This window comes from Phaethon aethereus (assembly GCF_964289735.1).
Source record: "Phaethon aethereus genome assembly, chromosome: 1".
Lineage (NCBI taxonomy): Eukaryota > Metazoa > Chordata > Aves > Phaethontiformes > Phaethontidae > Phaethon > Phaethon aethereus.
Genome location: NC_138575.1, coordinates 221,715,961 through 221,735,561, shown reverse-complemented (window position 1 = coordinate 221,735,561; position 19,601 = coordinate 221,715,961). Strand labels below are relative to the sequence as shown.

General features: G+C 42.5%; 2 protein-coding genes across 2 annotated transcripts in view; one reads left to right on the top strand and one right to left on the bottom strand.

Annotated features, from left to right (window-relative positions):
* Positions 1 to 3,627, bottom strand: part of PPME1 (protein phosphatase methylesterase 1) — a gene marked incomplete at both ends in the record, with an annotated part of 31,515 nt that extends 27,888 nt beyond the window's left edge. The window contains one exon of the mRNA XM_082010516.1: positions 3,530 to 3,627. Within this exon, the coding sequence (XP_081866642.1) occupies positions 3,530 to 3,627 (98 nt within the window). The remainder of the gene's footprint in view (positions 1 to 3,529) is intronic.
* Positions 3,628 to 4,002: 375 nt separating this feature from the next.
* Positions 4,003 to 19,601, top strand: part of C2CD3 (C2 domain containing 3 centriole elongation regulator) — a gene marked incomplete at both ends in the record, with an annotated part of 55,629 nt that continues 40,030 nt past the window's right edge. Inside the window, 14 exons of the mRNA XM_082013355.1 lie at positions 4,003 to 4,063; positions 4,234 to 4,497; positions 5,621 to 5,778; positions 6,385 to 6,584; positions 7,022 to 7,239; positions 8,125 to 8,257; positions 9,440 to 9,568; positions 10,807 to 10,951; positions 11,357 to 11,517; positions 12,764 to 12,979; positions 13,456 to 13,568; positions 15,386 to 15,504; positions 16,493 to 16,615; positions 18,713 to 19,180. Coding sequence (XP_081869481.1) covers positions 4,003 to 4,063; positions 4,234 to 4,497; positions 5,621 to 5,778; positions 6,385 to 6,584; positions 7,022 to 7,239; positions 8,125 to 8,257; positions 9,440 to 9,568; positions 10,807 to 10,951; positions 11,357 to 11,517; positions 12,764 to 12,979; positions 13,456 to 13,568; positions 15,386 to 15,504; positions 16,493 to 16,615; positions 18,713 to 19,180 — 2,508 coding nt within the window. The remainder of the gene's footprint in view (positions 4,064 to 4,233; positions 4,498 to 5,620; positions 5,779 to 6,384; positions 6,585 to 7,021; positions 7,240 to 8,124; positions 8,258 to 9,439; positions 9,569 to 10,806; positions 10,952 to 11,356; positions 11,518 to 12,763; positions 12,980 to 13,455; positions 13,569 to 15,385; positions 15,505 to 16,492; positions 16,616 to 18,712; positions 19,181 to 19,601) is intronic.

The window sequence follows — 19,601 nt, the reverse complement described above, 5'->3', positions numbered from 1 at the left end:
ATGAACTATTCCCTGCTGCTTCAAAGGGGAAGGACAGGGGAATTCCTGATCCTTAACCGCAACACTGGATTTCGTATCAGTGCTTTCAGAATGTATTTGAAGGAGGGGGACACGGACGGACACATTTATAGCATTATAGGACAACAGAAAACAAACTTCCCTTCATAATCATTTCCCTAACAGAGAACATTCAAAAACCCTCCGAAGATTGGCACGATAGGAAGAATTATATAAATCCCTATATAGGATTGCTACTAACAAGCACTGCACGAGCAAAAATACCCCACAGGCGTACATCATCAAATCCATTTAAAAATCCCTGGAAATGCTCAATTTTAATTTGTTTGTTTACCTGTGATGAGTAAGTGAAGCAATAAATATCATGGGGGTTTTGTCAGCACCTAATTAAGTTAGTAACTTAATAGCCTCTGCTTTTGTCTATTTTTCTACTGAAAATTATCATGATGGATTTTCAGAAACGACAACACTGACGTGGAAAATACATCCCACAGCATGGCATCATTTTGCAAGAACACAGCCAATTAGAGGCACATGAAAAACACATCAGCTCCTTCCGCTTACCCACTCTGAGGCCTCGCAGCAGAGCGCGGATCACCCTACACTGCAGAAAATTCATTTTTGACTTTTTATTTAATACAGAGACACCTGCCTTCAGGAAATATCTGACAGAAGTTGACACCAGCAGCAAGACAAACTGCAACCTAACTGTCATGCTGTTTAAGGCCTCCTTAACACCGATGTTGAAAATTTTTACGTTTATTATTAAAGTAGGAATACCTAAATAAAAGAGCAACGTGTCATGGTGTTTGTTTACAGTGCCATCGGTGTATGCCCTGCTGTAGGCAAGAATTAGACAGGGTGCTGACAAAGTTTATAATGTATGAAACCAGTATAAAAATAACCAGTATAATATATAAATAACCAGTATAAAAATAACGACAAGGGATAAGACTTTTAAGTTAAATGGGATAAAACAAGAGTAAGAAATAATTTTATTTCTTCACCTAAAACAGAAAAATTGTGTGTTTGGCAGACTTTGTAGAGTATAAGGGTTTGCTTGGTTAACTCTGTCCTGAACGCAGCCAGCAGAATTAAATAATGTATTTAACATTAAGTCTAGCCTTACATGTACCATGTAAACTTCAGCACACTCCTGTGAAATACAAGACTCTCCACAACACAAACGAGTGAATTAGTGGTTTAGTGACTTGCTCATAACCCCATGGTTCAACACAGCATCAGGAAACAGAGCCCACGAGTCCCAGCTTGCAATTTTGGATAACCGAGAGGTACAGGAGAGCAGACAGCAGTCCTGAGAGAGAGCAAGCCCCTCTGAAAGTCACTCAGAACTGCCTCTTTCTAATTTCTAAGCTTATTTCTATATTAACAGTATAAATTAATCCTTAAATACAATTTTTTTGCTCAGCCTCAAAGCCATGCCATTCAACACTTACATGAAGCTTACCTTTAAATAATTCATATTAAAAGAAATAAGTATTTGATGAAGATTTGTTAGTATTAGTTCATATACTAACTACATCAATTGTACTATACTGTATTTTATTACATTTGGATATACTTATATCCAAATATAATATAAATAATAAGATGTGAAATAAATGTTTTAAAGGAGAGGAGAAATAGTCATCTCCCATCCATAAATACCTAAACAGCTTATTCCAGTCACAGCAGAGTAGCTGGCTGTCTTTTTTTATTATTTCTTTTAGTTATCTGATTTCATGCATCAAGGCAGAGGAGATTTCCTGTAGGAATTGTAGGATATTTTTATCTTCCAAATAGAGCACTTCATATCATGCAGCACACACCTGGACCTCGCACAGGCTCGCTCTCGCGCGGAGGCTGGTGTTCCTCCAGAGGATCAACCCCTGGTCTTTGTCACCATCGGGACATGGTTTAGTGGGCATGGTGGTGTTGGGTTGGCAGTTGGACTTTATGATCTTAAAGGTCTTTTCCAACCTTAACGATTCTGTGAATCCAGACCTCAGATTTCATACTTTACCAACCAGGTACATATGAAAAGTCACATAGCCCTGAAAAAGCTTTTTCTCTAGATTTCATAAAATCTCCACATTTCTGCCATTCTCCTTAAATCTACACTTTTGCACAGGGCTGCCGAAGGGTCCTGAGGCTGCACCTCTCCTGATTATTGCCAGCTTTCTTTGCTTCACTCTGCAACTATAACTTCCCTCCCTACAGTCTAGCCATCAGCCTGCTACAAGATCAGCTTGCTCTCCTCTAACCATAACTAGGTACATACTTGGAATACAAGCTTCTCCCTCACACCCTTGGAGGTGAAATGACTAAATTCCCTTCAAAGCCATCCCATTTGCAATGCATTTTCTCCCTCTGATTCATCGCTAGAGAATAAAGCTTTTGCTGAGATTGTTCTTGTCCAGTCAGTCCTTTTTAGTTGCCGTCCAAACAGCTAGACAGTGGTCAATCTTCTCTCACAGCTTCCAAAACATGTTCTCACTCCAGATTTGACATCTGAACCGGACTAGCCCAGATTTTCCATGATCTGAAGCAGGGACTTAAGTCATTTGGCAGAGTTCACCTGCTGCACAGCTTCTCATAAGTGTCTGCTGCTGAGAAATAACATTTAAATATACCTCTCTCCCCCTCAACCATGTTTTCACTGACTTTGAGGTACCACCCAGACAAATCACAACACATTTGACCCTCCCTTGAAACACAGAGGGCAAAATTACTTTGAAAAAAGGGCTCGTGAAGAGCAATCCCAGCACCAAGGGACACTCTTTGTGCAGTACCACCTTTGCCTGCCTCCTTGCCAGGGAGGAGCAGCTGGAGAACCTCATCCAGAAGCTGCTCTCCCAGGGCACTGATGGGCAATCCAGCACACAGTGGGGCCAGCCCAGGGAGCCTGATGGCCTCTCGCACCATGTCACCATCCAGGGAGACCCACCATGCTGCCAGCTACCTCCACTGGGCTGCCCCCCTCACCCTAAAACCCCAGCAAATAGCACCCGCTTTTCTCCCTTTCCCTGTCAACTCCCCCAGGAACAAGCACCCCACCCACTAAGTTCCCTCTCCCACAGGACTCCCCCCCCAGCAATCTGCACCCCCACCCTCATTTACCCCAGCAACAGATAACCCAGCCCTCAAAGTACACCCCCAGCTCCTTTCGGGACAGAGCACCCTTTCTGTACAGGGCACCCCGCCCTGCCCACGCAAGGGTGACCCCTTCCCCTTTGCTGCCACCATCCAGCAACCCCCCCCAAAACGAGCACCCCCTCCCTCCACACCCTCCAAAACGAGCAGCCCCTCCCTCCAGAGCCCTCCCCCAGTAAAAAAACACCCTCCGCCCCCCAAACTGTCAGCGAGACCCCCAGGCCCACATCAACGAACATCCCTCGCCCCCTCCCCCAGCATTCCCTCCCCTCCCCCCGCTCTTAGCCTCTTTGCCCTTCTGCCCCCTCCCCCACCCCCCTCCGGTCCCCTCAGCCTCCCCCGCCCTTCCCCCACCTACCCCATGCGCATCTTGGAGCCGGACTGGCCGCCGCCACCGGGCAATGGGGGACGTGGCGGGAGGCGACCTAGGTGCAGTTGCTTCTCCAGAGCCGACATGACGGCAAACGAGGCACCAACACACCAGAACACAACGCGAAACCCCCAGACCACCCCACCGAACGCCTCGGCCGCCGCTGCCAGTCTCCGCTCCGCTCCGCACCGCCCCACCGGAAGCGACCTCCCCCCTCCCATAGCGCCGCCGCGCGGCACCACGGGAAGCGCAGTCCGCCGCAACGCCGCCGCGGGCACCCGTCGCGCCCTCCCGTTGCCTTCTGGGAAACGTAGTCCGTGTCTCCGTATGTCTGCTGGGGGCGCGCGGTGCGTGACGGGAATTGTAGTCCCGGAAGTGCTGCTCGGCGCCCCCTGGGGGTGCGTCCAGTTCCCGCCGAGGCGGCGGTTGCCGGGTGGCGGCGCGGCCTGCGGCGAGGCGGGATGGGGCAGAGGAGGCCGAGGGCTCTCGCTCCGGCGGCAGGGGGCTCCCGGCGGAGGGGAGGTGGGCCTCTCCCGGACGGGAAGGAAGGAAGGAAGGAAGGAAGGAAGGGTCGCAGGTTGGGGATGGGTGGCAGCGGGAGCGGCGGCGACGGCGGCGGTTGGGAGCGCGCCTCAGCCCGCGGCTTGTGTCTTTCGGGGCCGCTGACGCCTCTCGGTCCTTCGTCCCCGCAGGTATAGGTGACATCCCTGCTTCCACCAGCCTGCCGCCGCTCGTGGAGGGCCCGCTGCGCTGCTTCCTCCGTTGCACCGTCTCCCGAGTCCTATGGAAGGGCCCGAAGCCGCCCGCCGCCGCCCTCGTCCGCCTGAGGTGGTGGGGGGAGACCTCCGACGGCACTGTCTTCCAGCCCGCCTCCCGGCCGGGGCAGCCACCGGGGAGAACCACTGCCCGCTACGCTGTACGCTGCGGGCCCCGGCAGTTCGCTGCCTACCTGACAGGTAAAGCCGCTTTGCCCTGGTCAGGCAGGTCAGGGCCGGAGCAGCAGTGAGACCCGCAAAAGCCAAGGAGTTATTTACCCGCCAAGTAACCCCAGGCCTGTTTTCACTCAGGGCTTTTTAGGTCGTTCTCCTGATTCGGGAGGCTTTTGATCTCGGCCTGGAATGGCTGGCATCAGTCTCTCCAGTAGTCAGGTTTAGGGCTCATGTCTGCAAACTACTGAAGTTCTGTGTAGTCCCTGCAGTCTCAAGATCAGTGAAACCCTGGCCCAGACTGCCCAGAGAGGTGGTCGATGCCCCATCCCTGGAAACATCCCAGGTTAGGCTGGATGGGGCTCTGAGCAACCTGCTGTAGTTGGAGATGTCCCTGCTCATGGCAGGGGGTTGGACTAGATGACCTTGAAAGGTCCCTTCCAACCCAAATCCTTCTGTGATTCTGTGATCAGATGACTTTTAGGGTCACACATATCGTATTAAAGATGCATTTCACTGTTCTAAGGGCATGAAGAATAAAAGGATACTCAGATGAGCTTGTAATGTTATTAAGGTACTTAATTTAGTGAAAGGTCTGCAGGAAGTTAATGCAAGCCTAGTGTCTGGAGTCTGCCCCTAAAACCTGTGCCTTCTATTGCTACTCATAGAATCACAGAGGGGTTTGGGTGGGAAGAGACCTTTCAAGGCCATCTAGTCCAACCCCCTGCCATGAGCAGGGACATCCCCAACTACAACAGCTTGCTCAGAGCCCCGTCCAACCTGACCTGGGATGTTTCCAGGGATGGGGCATCGACCACCTCTCTGGGAAACCTCGGCCAGGGTTTCACAACCCTCACTGTCAAAAATCTCTTCCTTAAATCTAGTCTACATCTCCCCTCTTTTAGTTTAAAACCATTACCCCTTGTCCTATCATAAGTAGTCCTTTTGTGGTAGACTGGATACCTTCTACTTACTTGTCATGAGTTATTACCAGTGTAACACTTCTTTATCAGCTGCCTCGTTATCATAATTTCATGATACGACATTTTGTTAACCTCTAGCATCTCTGTTATTTTAACAGAAAAGCTGTAATTGTGTTTAATTGTAACCATGTTATGTGAGGCTGAAATGAAGCTCTTCCTAATTTTCACAGATATGGGTGTGCTTGTCCTGGAGGTAATGACCAAACTTGACCATCTTCCAATTGGCAGAGTGCAAATCACCGGACTGTGCCAGCTCTCTCCCAGCCATCCGATCAATGGGTTTTTCACCGTAGTTTCACCAACATCTGATAAACTAGGAGAGCTGCAGGTAGTCCTTATGTCTTTGTTCTTTATTATAAATCGTATTGATGTAACACTCACTGGTATAATCAGGTGCCAGGATGAAGCTGTGCTTTGTACACTGCAGACCTGGTCTCTGTCCAAGGCATTCGTGACCTAAGGCAGCAAAAGAAAAATAAATACTGACAGTGTTGACTCTGTTTGGTTTAGAAGGATGTGTGGCACTGGTAGTTCAGCTTGATTAAAAAAAAATTGTAGTCTCTATGCTGAGTGGATTTTAACAGTGAATTTAAAAATGGATACTCAGATCTAACACTTCTCCAGAGCCTCAATGGGATGAAATTGTTGGATATTTTGAAATCTGGGGTTAAGAAGGTGGTGGTATGTTTTGCAGCCCTGGCTGTGGACATTTTATGCTGAAAGGTAGTTGCCTGTGATTTGAAAACACAGAATGTGAAATAAGTAGTTGTAAATACGTCAGAGTTTTGTGATGTTACGTAACTGCATGATATAAATTTTACTTTGTATAGAAAAGCAGCAGGTTTCCATTGCATGAAATGTAAAATTGAACAGAGTGTGTGTTTTACTTAATTAAGAAAAGAACAAAATACTGTTTTCACATTCTGTCTTTCAGGTCACACTAGTTCTAGAACCTCTGCCAGAATTGTATGACACCAGCAGCTCTATCCCAAACACAGATGCAAGTTTAGATATCCCTCCTGCTCAGGGAAGCAGCAAGCCCCAGTTTCTTGCTCCATCACAGCAGTCCAGGCAAACACGGGTGACTGTTGCTGACCAAGAGTCCGTTAACAATAGCAGAGCCACAAGTCCCAGGTATCTTTTCTCCCCATGACAAAATTCTGGTTTATTTTGCAGTTGAGACACTTTTTTTTCAGCAATGGCTATACACTTGTGAGTTATGGAGTACTTGATCTTTCTGAACGTGCATTTTATATGAAATCCAGAACATTCAGCATTTCAGAGCTTACAGGGACCGTTTCTCATCGGTTATAAATTTGCATCCTATGTTGACTTAGGTCAGGCCATGTTACTTGACACAGGAGGTGCCACAAATCCTTTACTTACACCATCAGACAGACTGACTCAGGTAAGTGGAAGATGAGGAGTCATTAAAATAATCTGTCGTGTTTCTTTCTGGAGCATGTAATGAAAGGGAGCAGCTGCAGTGCCAAGGGAGTGTTTGAAGAGGTTTGAATCCCTTTACTGATTCGCTTTAGTTGTTACTGAAATAATTTTTCATTTTTCAATAGAGGCAAGGACCATTTGCTCTTTCAAGAGAACTCTGAAAACATAAAGGATGCTTTTTCTGCTTCTCATCACCATCTGATTTCACCAGATGAATGTTTGAAAGTGAATCCTTCAAATCAGCAAGTGTCGTTTCCCACCAGCACTGATCCTGAAGCACCTGCTAGAACAAATATGCAGGTGCTCTCTTTGCATAACCCAGCTACAAAAGACCTGCTTTCAGGTTTGTATACGATGGAAGTGATCTTTTAGATTTCACAACAAATAGCTCTTGATAATATTTCAGGTGCCTATCTAGAGGTAAAGACTTAAGGAAAAGTGATACTTTGCACACTCTCACTATATTATTTCAAACAGAAACCTGTAACAAAAAGATCTTAAAAACTACTGATTTGGTCTTGTTGGAAGGTGGCTTGAGTATCCAGATCAGGCAAAACACGCTGTCCTAGCAGTATGCCTGAGCTCTGACCCAGAGGGGTAAAAGAAACAAAATTAAACAGCCTCACAAGGTGTTTAATCATTGACTTGTCTTCCGAGATGTCCATCAAAGGTGCTACTCACATTCAGATATTTCTTGGGAGGGTTTCTGCGCCACTGGCATTTTGAGATGAAAAATGATTTATTTTCCATCTCCTGCCAGTTAACATCCCTTTTAGATCACAGACCAACCACCTGGACTGGATTCAAATGAGAATCAAAGTAGGGCACATTTCTATCTGTATTGTCCTTTGAGTTACTTTTATATTTACAAAGAAGACCTAAAATTGGACTGCTGTTGAGACGTCCAAAGGTGACAGCTACTCTTCCATAAATTAATCTTGCTGCTCTATCGTAATAGTGCCACTCTAATGCCTGACTCAGTGTGTGCAGATGAGTTACTTCTACGCCTCTGAGTGGGAGACTGATAGAGGGTTACTCTCACTCCCTCCCAGCTGTGCTGTCTGTTTTATGGTGTATAGCACGCACTTAATCTCCAGTATGTCAGGATCTCTTTACAGCAGCAGAAAACAGAGGTTTCTTGACTGTAGCTGGCACGTTTATTGTGTTTACACATTGCTTTTAAATTGAATTTGAATGCTGAGATTTAATCCTTCTGCTTATTTCTCAGCTCTTTTGGATCAAGGCAATAAACTCCGTGATGCCATGGTTGTTTCTGCAATGAAGTCTAGCCCAGACATGGAGATTGAACTGAATGAAGTGACTCCTTTTATAAAGAGAGACAATGTCAAAGCAACAGCAAAGTGAGCTTGGAAAAGGGGGAAGTGAGATTAAGTTCCAAACCATAAATTTTGAGACCTTCCCAGGAAAACTTGAAATACTGAGATTCATGTGATGTATTTTAGGATTCTCATTCAAGTGGGAAATTAATTTCTAATTGTGAATAAAAGCCTGCATTTTGTGACTGATTTTAATCATCAGGTAGTAAGCCTTGCTTTAAATCATTGATTTTAATTTTGTTTCGCAGTATATTTGTATTTAGTACAGAGTTATTTGGTAAGGGAATATTACATGTGGATAAGGCATGAGAGTAATGTAAGGAACATAGCAAATTAAATGGTACTTTATCACAGCAAACAGGTTTTCAGGGAAATGTGAGTAATTAGTGACATAAGTTGAGTACTTTTGCTTATCCTAGTTTGCATCTCTTGGTGCCAAAATACCCATGAAAATTTGCATCTGTAACTGTTCTCAGAATTAGTAGTCATTATCTTCTTCCATATGCTCTTTCTTAGCAGACTGAAAAAAAAGAGGTGTTTCTGCCTTTTCGACTTCTGACTCCAACTTTGTTTAGTACTAGGCTCAGTAAATATTCTCAATTCAGTGAAGTTGAAATTTAGAAGTGTTAAGACAAATGCATGTTTTTTACAGGAGAAACTTCAATTCCTTATTTTGAAAAAAGATCAACAATGTCTTTTGTTCCACTATAAATCTGAAAATAATGTCATTGTCTTTGACAGTCAGTGATGCTGTTGCAAACACAATTTAAATTATTTCTGCCTAAACTATTCCAGTTTGTTTAAAAGTAGATGATTTTGGACTTTCCAGGAAAAAAATGTAGAAAATCATTTATAAACACCTTGCTTGTCTTTCTCAGGCCCTCTCTGTCCTTGTTTGCAGCAGCCGTGCTTCAACTGTAAAGGTTGGCCCAATCTTGCAGTTTGACTCGATGATCTTAAAGGTCTTTTCCAACCTAGATGATTCAGTGATTCTATGATGCATTGCAAAGTGTAAGATTTTGGATGTGACTTGCAGCAGGCTGCAGGGTTGCAGAAAGTTTTTGTATCTGGAGAGTAAAGCTACCAACTGGAAAAGGCTGTACATAACCTTTGATTTTTATCCATGATGAATTAATCTTGAACGTGCCTTAATATCTTTATTTTTTCCTTTTTATGGTGCTCTGTGCTGCAATCGCTGTTATCCAGGAGCCCAAAGGGCTTGAACTCAAATTATGTGCCCACTCCTGAAGATCCCCACCTCTTCGCATCTGAAGTCTCAGGTCAGCAGTTTGACCTAAACTCTGAAGAGAGAGCAATACAGTTACTGTTGGGCAGGTGAGTGTAACGCACTGGGGGTTGCTGCAAAATTGTCCTTATTTACCCACTTTATACTGAAAAATGGCTCTTGACTCTCCAAGTTTTCCACATTTCTGGAAGTGTAACTAGTGAATCGTATGTGCAAATAACGGCAGTGTTTTATACCTCAACTTTAATGCATGACAACCTGGATAGCTCTAAGTCCCTTGATGTAAAAGTGATGTCAGAAAGTCTAACCATGATCTTTGATAACATTATTTAACAGTTGTAACTGTTGTGTCCTAAAATGTTAAGAAGTACATAAAACAAATACAGTGTTTCTTTGAAGAACTTGCAGTCTGTAAATTAAAAATAGAGAGAACCAATAGTTATTTTTAATCTTTCTCCAAATTTTAAATTGACCTTTTTCTCTCATTTCGTGTAGCAAGAGCAGAAATGATGGTTATGTTGTGTCCAAATCAGGAGTATCAAGGATGCAGTTTCTGTTGTCAGATATGGTTCAGAATTTCAGTTCGTACGTCTTGTCCCCTGCAATTTATCACTGGATAACACTGAACTGTTCGCAGGTCGTAAAACGATTTTGAACTCACAGCACAGTTAGAAAACCCTTAAACCAAACAAAACCCAGCTTGCTCCAACCATGGTCAAAAAATGGTTGTATTTACCCACTCAGACATAGTTTGTATTTATTTTTAAGTACTACTGATATCTTAAAGCATTCCAAAAGTTACACAGTACTTATGAATAAATATTATATTAATATATTAACTTAAAATATATTATTTATATTAATATATTAAAATATTATACTAATATATTAACCAATATATTTTACAACGAGGGTCATCAAGCTGTAGAACAGGTTGGCCAAAGAGATTGTGGAATCTCCAACTTCTGAGATACTCAAAGTCCGGCTGGATAATTTTCTTATTTGCATCGTCTACCTTTGAGCAGGGGTTGGACTAGATGAACTTTAGGGATCCCTTCCAACCTCAACTGTTGGTGCTTCTTGTGGATATATATTCACACGCACTTCTTTCAGGTTGGGTCCAGAGGTGTTATCACAAGATAACGCTTCAGATTGGGTCACAGACATGTATTAGGCTGGGCACAGTGCTGTGTGAGCACCGTTGGGCTGTATCTGGAGCCAATAAAGCACAAATCTGGTATGGAATAGACAGTATTGTCAGAATTCAGAAGACATTGACTGCAGAACTTGCAACACTAAGTTGTGTTTCTTTCTCTTGTGTCCACAGCACTGATGTATCTCCTGTGCATTTCTGGGATCGGACAGGTTCCCTTTTGGATTCTCTCTCTCTCGGGAGTGAGGTGTATGACAGTGAACTCAATGATCCCCATTACGACCAGAGTCTGCTAGAGAGTCTTTTTTACATGACTCCTGTAAGTGGAGAGCAAAAGGAAGGTGCTTAATATGTAGTCCCTAAGGTGAAGAAAATCAGAAGTGTGTATCAGAAAAAAAGCCAACAAATTTCAGTCTTATTAAAGCTTACTAAGCATTAAGCATCATACAGAAGCTTGTGAGAATATTGCTTAAAATTAATATTGTTAAAAGAATACTATTAAGACTACAGAGTCAGGCAGTGAGTTTGGAAATTGCTAGGATGGAGGCTGTCCATGAAGACTTTTTTTAATACCTCTGTGAGCAATTTTGATACAATTTTAATTGTTTAGAATTATGCAATCCGCAAGTTGTTTTTCTTTTTTCTTTATGTATCATGATGGTTATGTATCTTTCTTGGCAATGATAGTTAATTTCTTATTTTATGTGCATTACTTCTATTTCAGAAATCTGATTCCAGTTTAAGTGATTTCCTCAGTGATGATGATGTTAACTCCCCCAAAAAAGTAACCAAGACAGAAACTCTCAAGAAAGCTGATCCAGTGAATCAACAGAAGGATTCTAATGCCTTTGATCAGGATCAGACGGTAACAGAAATTAAACCCAGGTAAATAGTTACAGGAGTGACTTGTTTTGCAGCATCTTGCTCATTGTAAGTTAGTATTAGCAAGAATCACACCGTTCTTGTGCTGTCGTCATCACACAATTTACTGAATAACCATTTTAGTGGGGAGTTTCCATGGCATCTCTGGGAATGATGAAGCACCAGCATCACCCAGAAATTGCTATATGTTGTGAAAGAAACTATTGAGATGCAATTAGTTAAAATCATGAGTTTGCCAAAAAAGCAGTAAGCCTTGTAATAACGTTTTGAACTGTGGAAACAGAAATGCTAAAGCCTGAATGGGCCTTTCGACTGAACTCTGTCTCCTGAAACAATAATCACCATGTAACCTTCATGGTAAATCGGTCCCTGTGTTGAAAAATGCAGACTCCAGACCAGCTTTGAGCAGTTCTGTGGCCTTGTGTACGTAACAGATATGAAATAACTCACATCCTGTTATCTGTCTTTGCACGATGTCTTTATGTGTATAAAATTTGTATCTGCTTTACAGGGACAGAGTTCACATCAGCAGAGTCTGTTTCTCTGCTGATCTGTGTTCTCTTCTATAGCTATAGTAAATAAACTTGTTTTTTGACCTGGTCTAAATTGTATTCCCTCTTTTCCATGACAGAATCAATAAAAGTGTCCCTAAAAATTCAGTTATCAAGCTTTATTGTACATACCAGTTAGTATTAAAGTTTTACATTTTTTTTTTCCTAATTCAGCTCCAAGCAATTATTTCTGAAACTTTTCTTACAAATACTGCTGTTTCTACATTCAGGTAAAATTCATATCTCCAGAGGTACCAACACAAAACCATTTACAAGTCAAGTCTTACAAATAAAGTGCAAGTGAGATTTTAAATGATGACAAAAATCATGTTGCTGTTCCTCTGCAGCAGTGGTTTGTCCATGTGTATAACTGTATCTTCTCCCTTTTTTTTGTATATGACATTAAATTAAGGTTTTCTTTCTGAAGACTTAGGCTGCATAAGCTTTTTTTCAGAACTCCAACAATGTGGAACATTGTTGCTTTTTTCTTTCTTGAGTTATGTACCCTAGATATTGTATATTGTAAGATTTCTGTTACAGACACCACCAAATTTATCATTAAAAATACATTTTAAAATGTGCATTTTAATGAACCATGAGCAGTTTTTAAATAATATCCCACCAAGCTACAATTGTCCTGTCATGTAGTTGCGTTAAGAGTGTTCATGTAGTCCTGACTCTTGGTTTTACCTCTTCAGCTGCTCTCCTACTAGATCACTTGCTCCTCCAGAAGATCACACAGAAGCAGCTCGTGTCAAATCCTTAAGTGCAGACAGGCTGGCATTGCTGGAGCGAATACACCTAGCCAGAGTCGTCATTGAAAGCTTGAAAATCCCTCCTGAGAGCATCCAGAATACACCAAGAAAGAAAGGTTTAATGGGGAAGCCTCCAAGGCCCGCAGCAGTTAATAAGTGGTAAGGGGGATTGTTTCTCACCAGCTTGTTACTGGTGCCTTCAGGGTAGATTTCTCGGGGGTCTGTTGTGTAGTCCAGCTTACCTAAGCTCTGCAGGCTTCTGAGGTCTTCCTATTTCTCTGCTCCTCTCAGGAAATTGTATACCATAGACTTCTGAAAGTTAGAAATGTGAATAATTTATCCTGATGTGGGCTTACTTCAGGCTGTGCTTTTTCTGGGCTTTTGTGGAGGTATAAATGTGCATATAAATGTGTGTATAAATTTCCAGTACATGGAAAACAAAAGGAGTTTTTTTTGGAGGAGAAGCTGACATATACATAATCTATGGAAGGAATTCATAAAATAGGTAGTTCAATTATTCTAAAAAAATAGAGTAACAATAAATTGTGAAGATGAAAGTGGCCTGATGTTCAGTTTCATTATGTACAATAGATTTTTGATGGATTGTGATCATCCATTCACTTTTTTATTCATAGTACCTTCTTTGTTGAATACCACTTTCCTGTGGGAGCATCCAAGGATGAAAAAGGACAGGTCTCCCTAACAACAGAAGTAATACGAATAGCTTCAAGTAAAATCACAGATGATGGTAAGAGCATTATTTTTTCCCCCTTGTATTGAGTTCTGTTGACTCCTTCATCTCTTAGAAATTATTTAGTAGCATTTTCTATGTATTTTCTTTACTGCCTGAAAAATACAGTATGATTAGTGGCACCTCTGCCAAGACAATTGCAGCGCTGCAGGTAGTGGAATAGTCCTCTCAGGGAGAAGGAAGCCATGTGATTTATTTATTTATTTACTTTGCTTCCAAGAAGTATTCAAATTGGGATTTTCAAATTTCTTTTCCTAGGGACATAATAGCAGGTCAGTAAGCCCATTCCTTCAACATAAAAGCAATATCCTTTCTGCAATAGTATGAGGATGATAAAGTACTTTTAGAAATACCAGACATAGTTATATCTCAAATAAATAATTTTTCCAGATGCTGAAGTATGTCATGTAACATCTGCCAGAGCTCAGAGAGTCTGCTGGATCCAAGAGATTTTGAATCCGGTGCTCAGATCGGTAGACATTAATCTCTTTATGGAGAGTCACCAGTGTTTGTATCCCTGAGAACAATTTATGTGCTGTATGAGCAAGGTCCTCTCTGCCCAGTCTTCCCAGAAACTGGAATTCCAGGGTGACTTTCAAATGCCTCTCCCATACGGTCTTTCATTGGCTTTGCATCTTTCTGGGTGCCACTTGAGAGATCTGAGGGTAATTCTGAGTTCTCTTACGTATGCCCCATTAGTGTCTAGACTAAACATCTAATTCTCCTGAAACTTAGCTCTTTGTAATACAAACATAATACAGCCTCCTGCACTTTGTCTTGTCTGGTTAGATTCCAGTTCTTTGGAACCTAGAAAAAGAGGTAGGGCTGAAAATAATTTGAAGAAGCAATCTAGTCAATCCACTGTACTGTTATCATTCTTGAGAGCTGTTTATCCCATTTATTAAATGGGAGAGACTCCACAGCCTCCCCAGGCAAGCTGTGAAAGTGCTGCGCTTCTTGTTGGAAAAGCTTCCTTATGTCTAACCTGAGTTTTTGTCATCGGAAGGATACTTACTTTATCCCTTGTGAACACACAAAGCATACTACACGAACACGGTTGTACTTCTTATTCTCCTCTTTTCCAGACTAAACACCAATTCATTCAATCTTTTCTTGCAGATCTTACTTTTCTCCTGAACCTGTGATTATTCTTGCAGCTCAGCTTTGACTCTCTCAAGATATGTCTTGAAATACGTTGCTCAAAATGAGACCGGTTTCTGCTACTGAAGACAGGGAAATCTTACTGCCCGCTAGGGTGACAGAGACTTGGTATCAACTTCAGCCTTTAGATGCTGTGATACTATTAATTTTGTCATGCTGCCCTCCTGCTATTTTCTGGCCTTGGAAAATGAAGAACAGTTTACTTTGGGCTTGATGTTAATAAGTAATCAAAATCAAATGATTGTGCGTGTAACAGAGCAATCTCCACCAGAAAGTTTATTTCTATTCAGTTAATTTTGAATAATTGTTGCCCCTGTGAGCAACAAAAAAAAGGAAGTAAATTACCTGCAGGGTTGTAACATAATTTAGTAGGTTGAAACTTCAAGAGATTCTTGTTGAGGGTTCCAGCGACAATCCATCCCCGTTCAGCTCCCAGCCTTGCTTCACTCTCATGCTGGCAGATGTTCACATGCTCTCTGTGTGTTTGTCCGTCCTTCTCAGACACGCCATCACTTTCCCCTCAGACCTTCTGAACGTTATGTGTTTCCACTCACCCTGCAGAGCCTGAAGATTTTTCTGGTCCTGATCAAGCTCAAAAGAGAGGTTGGCTCTGAATCCAGTTGAGAGTTCACAGGTCTCTGTCTTCCTTGCAGTGGTGAAATTTCAGCAGCGGTTTGTGTTCCCTGTCCGTTTTGGTGGAACGATGATAGAGCACTGGTGGAGCTCTGACCTTGCTTTTAAAATCTACATGAGAAAAAGCACACAGAAAAAGGTACTTACTAAAAGTTGTTTATACTTTGTGTATTGAAACGCAAAGAAATTCATTGCATTTCTATTTCCTCCAAATACTTACAGATAGCAGTGGCTTTTCTAAGTCTTCTGCAGTGCTTCACTGCAGTTGCTGCTACCTCAACCATTAGAGGCAAAACAGACGAGGTAACGTGGCTTGACTGAGCCATTTCTTAATGGATCATTGCCAGATATTATGAAGGGAAATGACATTATATGCAGATACTATAAGCTGACCTAAATGCTGTTCAATCTTATTGCCCAACTAAATGATCTTCTAAGTTCGAGACTGACAGGCAGAAGAAATTGTCCTTCCCTCATCTTTAAAACTGATCTCTTGCTGTTTAAGTATATTGGATCAACTACAAGCATTAGTCTTCAATGAGAACACAGCTCGTTTAGCAATCCGGAATGAGTTAATGTGGATGCAGTTGATATCATTACTCTGCCCAGGGTAAGGGGAATAAGATGAGGTGTGAGAAAGTGGTGTAACTTGTGCGTTTGGAGGGGGGGGAAAAAGGTATCTTTTGTTTGGCTAAAAATATTTGCATAATCCTCTGCATGTGATGAAGTCAGGTGTTTACTCAGCTTATGTTTTGTTTTAATCAACACCAAGGGTATCTGCCCATCTGTTCTAATAGGAGCTTTTCTTCTAATGGGTGGATAAATTGCATCTTTAAGTATGGAAATTTTGCTCAGTTACTAGGATTTGACATGCTCATTTTTGCATTAACCTGGTACTGTTTGCTGTAGGTATTGGGAGAATTTTCCTTATTGGTGTCCTAGTGATGCAGGAAATTAGAACTAAGGGAAACTTTCCTATAAATCCCCGGTGGTAGAACTACTGGTAGAGGAGTGGGGAGGGTGAATGGCTGACCACGGCTTCCCAGAAGGCTTTTGTTTCACAATATGCCCTTAGTTCTTTAAACCTGACAAAAATCTTGCAAAATGGATTCTTTTTCTGCCCTCAGCCGGTGGCCATTGGCTCAGCAGTGCTTCAGTTATGCAAGGTTATTCAGTCTGAGTTACTCACTGTCAGCTGTGAAATACCTGTGGAAAAAGAGGGAGGTCAGACACAAGTTGGACCGCTAAAGGTATGTGTTTTACCATGTAGGGTTTGAGTTAAATGGCGTGTTGTTACTAATTTTGGCTGGATGTTCTCTCTTTTACTTTTCCCCCCTTAATTTTTCCTTCTCTTCCTTTTCTCTTTTTGTCCTAATTTGCCAGGTCTTGGATATGAAGGTTTGTAAGATCAATACAAGATAACATGAACCCTTTTTTCCTTAGAGTTTTGGAGAAATATTTTTAATCTCCTGCATTTCTAAGGCTGTTGCTGTGTGAAGTTCCCCGGGCTGCAGGGTAAAACAAGGGCTAGGGCTTGGATACAGAAACCCCTCTACAGAGAGGTTTTTGAGTGGCATGTGTTCAGGGCAGGGAACTTTGGCTTCTGCTCCACACGTGACATGAGCTGAGGTCTCTCCTGACGCAGAGGCCTGATGCACCCCATCTTTGGTATCACCTTGTCACTTCAGGAGTTACCTTCTCCAGCAAGAGTTTCTACCAGCATGCCCAACTTCTGATTGAGAAGGATTAACAGTCCTGCACAGCACATATGAGAGATTTGCCAGTTCTGAGGATAAACAGCTGTCTAGATTAGCAAGCGAAGGGTTAAGAGAGTATTTGGGAATTTTACATTCAGAGCTCCTAAATTATTCTCAGACAACGTGAGCATGGATTGCTTCCATCACTTCATAGCTCATGGGATGAGTGACGTTCTCTGTCACAGGGGCTGTGAAGCTTCTTCCAGAGAAGCTGTTCAGCAGAGCTGCCAGTAGAGGAGCCGCAAGAGGATGAAACAAAATGTAGAGGTTAGGTGTGAGAGGAGTTAATTGAAGACAAGGACGAGAAATGGTGTGTTGTGAGGGAGAGAATGGAGTGGAAGAGGGTGTGAGAGGAAAAAAGCGGCAGGCGGTGGTGTTTAATTAATGAACTGAAGTTCAGTGCAAGAACTTATGGAAGGGGAAGCTAATACTTAAAGAAAACTGATTTTGATCACCCTGTCTGTGAGGTTTCACTTGCTCGGTGTAATACCTGCCTGTTAGCAATGCATGTGTGTCCAGCTGTTCTGGCCAGGGCACGGAGCATAAGGGATGTCAGCTGTTCAGTCCACTTTGCATTTTTGGGGTTCTTTCTGACAGATGGCCTTGAACTCTTCACCTTTGGATGTGTTCTTTATACCTTTAGGAGTAAACACTGTTTGGGATCTTTTGCTGCAGAAGCTTGTCTCATCCTTCCTAAGTCTTAGGCAAAATTCTTAAGTCTGATTATTTTTTCCTTATTTGGGCATTTTATGTTTCCCATCCTTTTCTTTATCATGCTACCTTATCTTCTGGGCTTCGGCTTGTTCTTCCCCTTCTTGCTCTTTCCTTGTGTGAATGAATCCAGCAGATCTATGATGCTCTGTAGCAATTAACACTTGCAAATTAATCCTTGCAGTTCCTTTAACTTTGGCATTTCTTTCATGGCTTTCACATACACGTTTTCATTCATACCAGTCTAACTATTTCTCTTGCAAATCTTGACAACATGAAGGGGTAATTCACTTGTAGGACAGAGTGTTAAGAAACAGAACCAAACCCAAAATTCCCAACCTCAGCAAAAAAGAAGATAAGTGCAATGGAATATGTAGACCATTGGAGAGAAAAAGAAGGCACCCCCAGAAGAGAGAGGAGTTAGGGACAGTTAAAATCACTAGGGAATGTAAAAGTGAAAGAGCAGTGAAAGAAAACATTTAAAGAAAACACTTCTTTTTCATAATTTTTCTCAAGCAGCAAGTGCTGTAGGGAAGTGGAGCAAATAGCAGTTGTGATACTTTGTCGCAGCGCAGTTCACCTTGGCTAGGTAGGTGGTCGTTTTTCAGTCAGCTTTGTTATTGGTTTGAATTTTTTCCTTTATTCATTTATTTTTGTACTTCAGTTACTGCTTCGTTTGATAAAACCGCATGTAGTTTATTTTGCAGTGACAATTGTAGCTGGTAACCAGCATCTGTCTGAAGGTAAACCTTCTGGGTGATGATGTAACACAGTTCTTGATGAAAACACGAAGTGCATTTTCCTGAGTTTGTGTTGCAGTCTCTTGTCTTTGTACGGGGCATGTCTTCTGATCAGCCCGCCTCGCCTTGCACAACGCAGGTATCCTTAGAGCTTGCAGCCGACAACAAAGACTTCACCCGCACCGCTGCCCGGTCAGCTACGGCTGTGCAGCGAGTCCCAGCTCATGCTGTAAGAAGTCCCCGGCTAGAATTTCAGGAGCCCAGCAGGAAAAGTGTAAATGCAGAAAGCCCTCGCTGCTTGAAACGTAACGACTGGGAGGACTCACAGAAGACAGGAGCAGCCAGCATAAATGTTGTGCAGCCACCGCAGACTGTACCGACCTCTGCAGCGCGCAATCTGATGACACAAATAACTGCATCTGAAGGGGATGGGTTATTACTCCATGTGCTGTTGATGGTGCCTGATGGAAAAGATTTTGTTGCTGAAGACTATGGGCTCCACACTTCTTGTAATGTGTATTTAAACTGCAAGCTGCTCAGCACGGAGGAGGCCACGAGATCTGCTGTCATATGGGGCACAACACAACCTGCCTTTAATTTTTCTCAGGCAAGTCACATGCCTTCCACTTAACACTGCTTGAAATGTGCTATTCTACACTGACGAACATATCGCAAAGATAAGTTACTTTTATATATGTAGGAGTTTCTCTGCTTGGCTCTGTCCAGTATATTAAAAGTATTTTCAGTATTGTTTTGGCTGCATTGCGCAGTTTGAAATGCGGTTCCTTGAATCATCCAAATAACAAATGAGATTTTTGAAGTACAAAAGAGAAATAGTCAGGAAAGTTTCAGTTAAAACTTGAGAAAAGTTGACTTATTTCTTCCATTTTGCCAAGAAAACACATTGTTGATGGCATCTTCATGGCATCCTAATATGTAGATGTAGCATGTTTTTTGTTTGTTCCATTGCTCAGTGTTCTTTTTCTTCTCAATGGATTTATCAGCACAGAAGTGTGGGTTACTGTCCT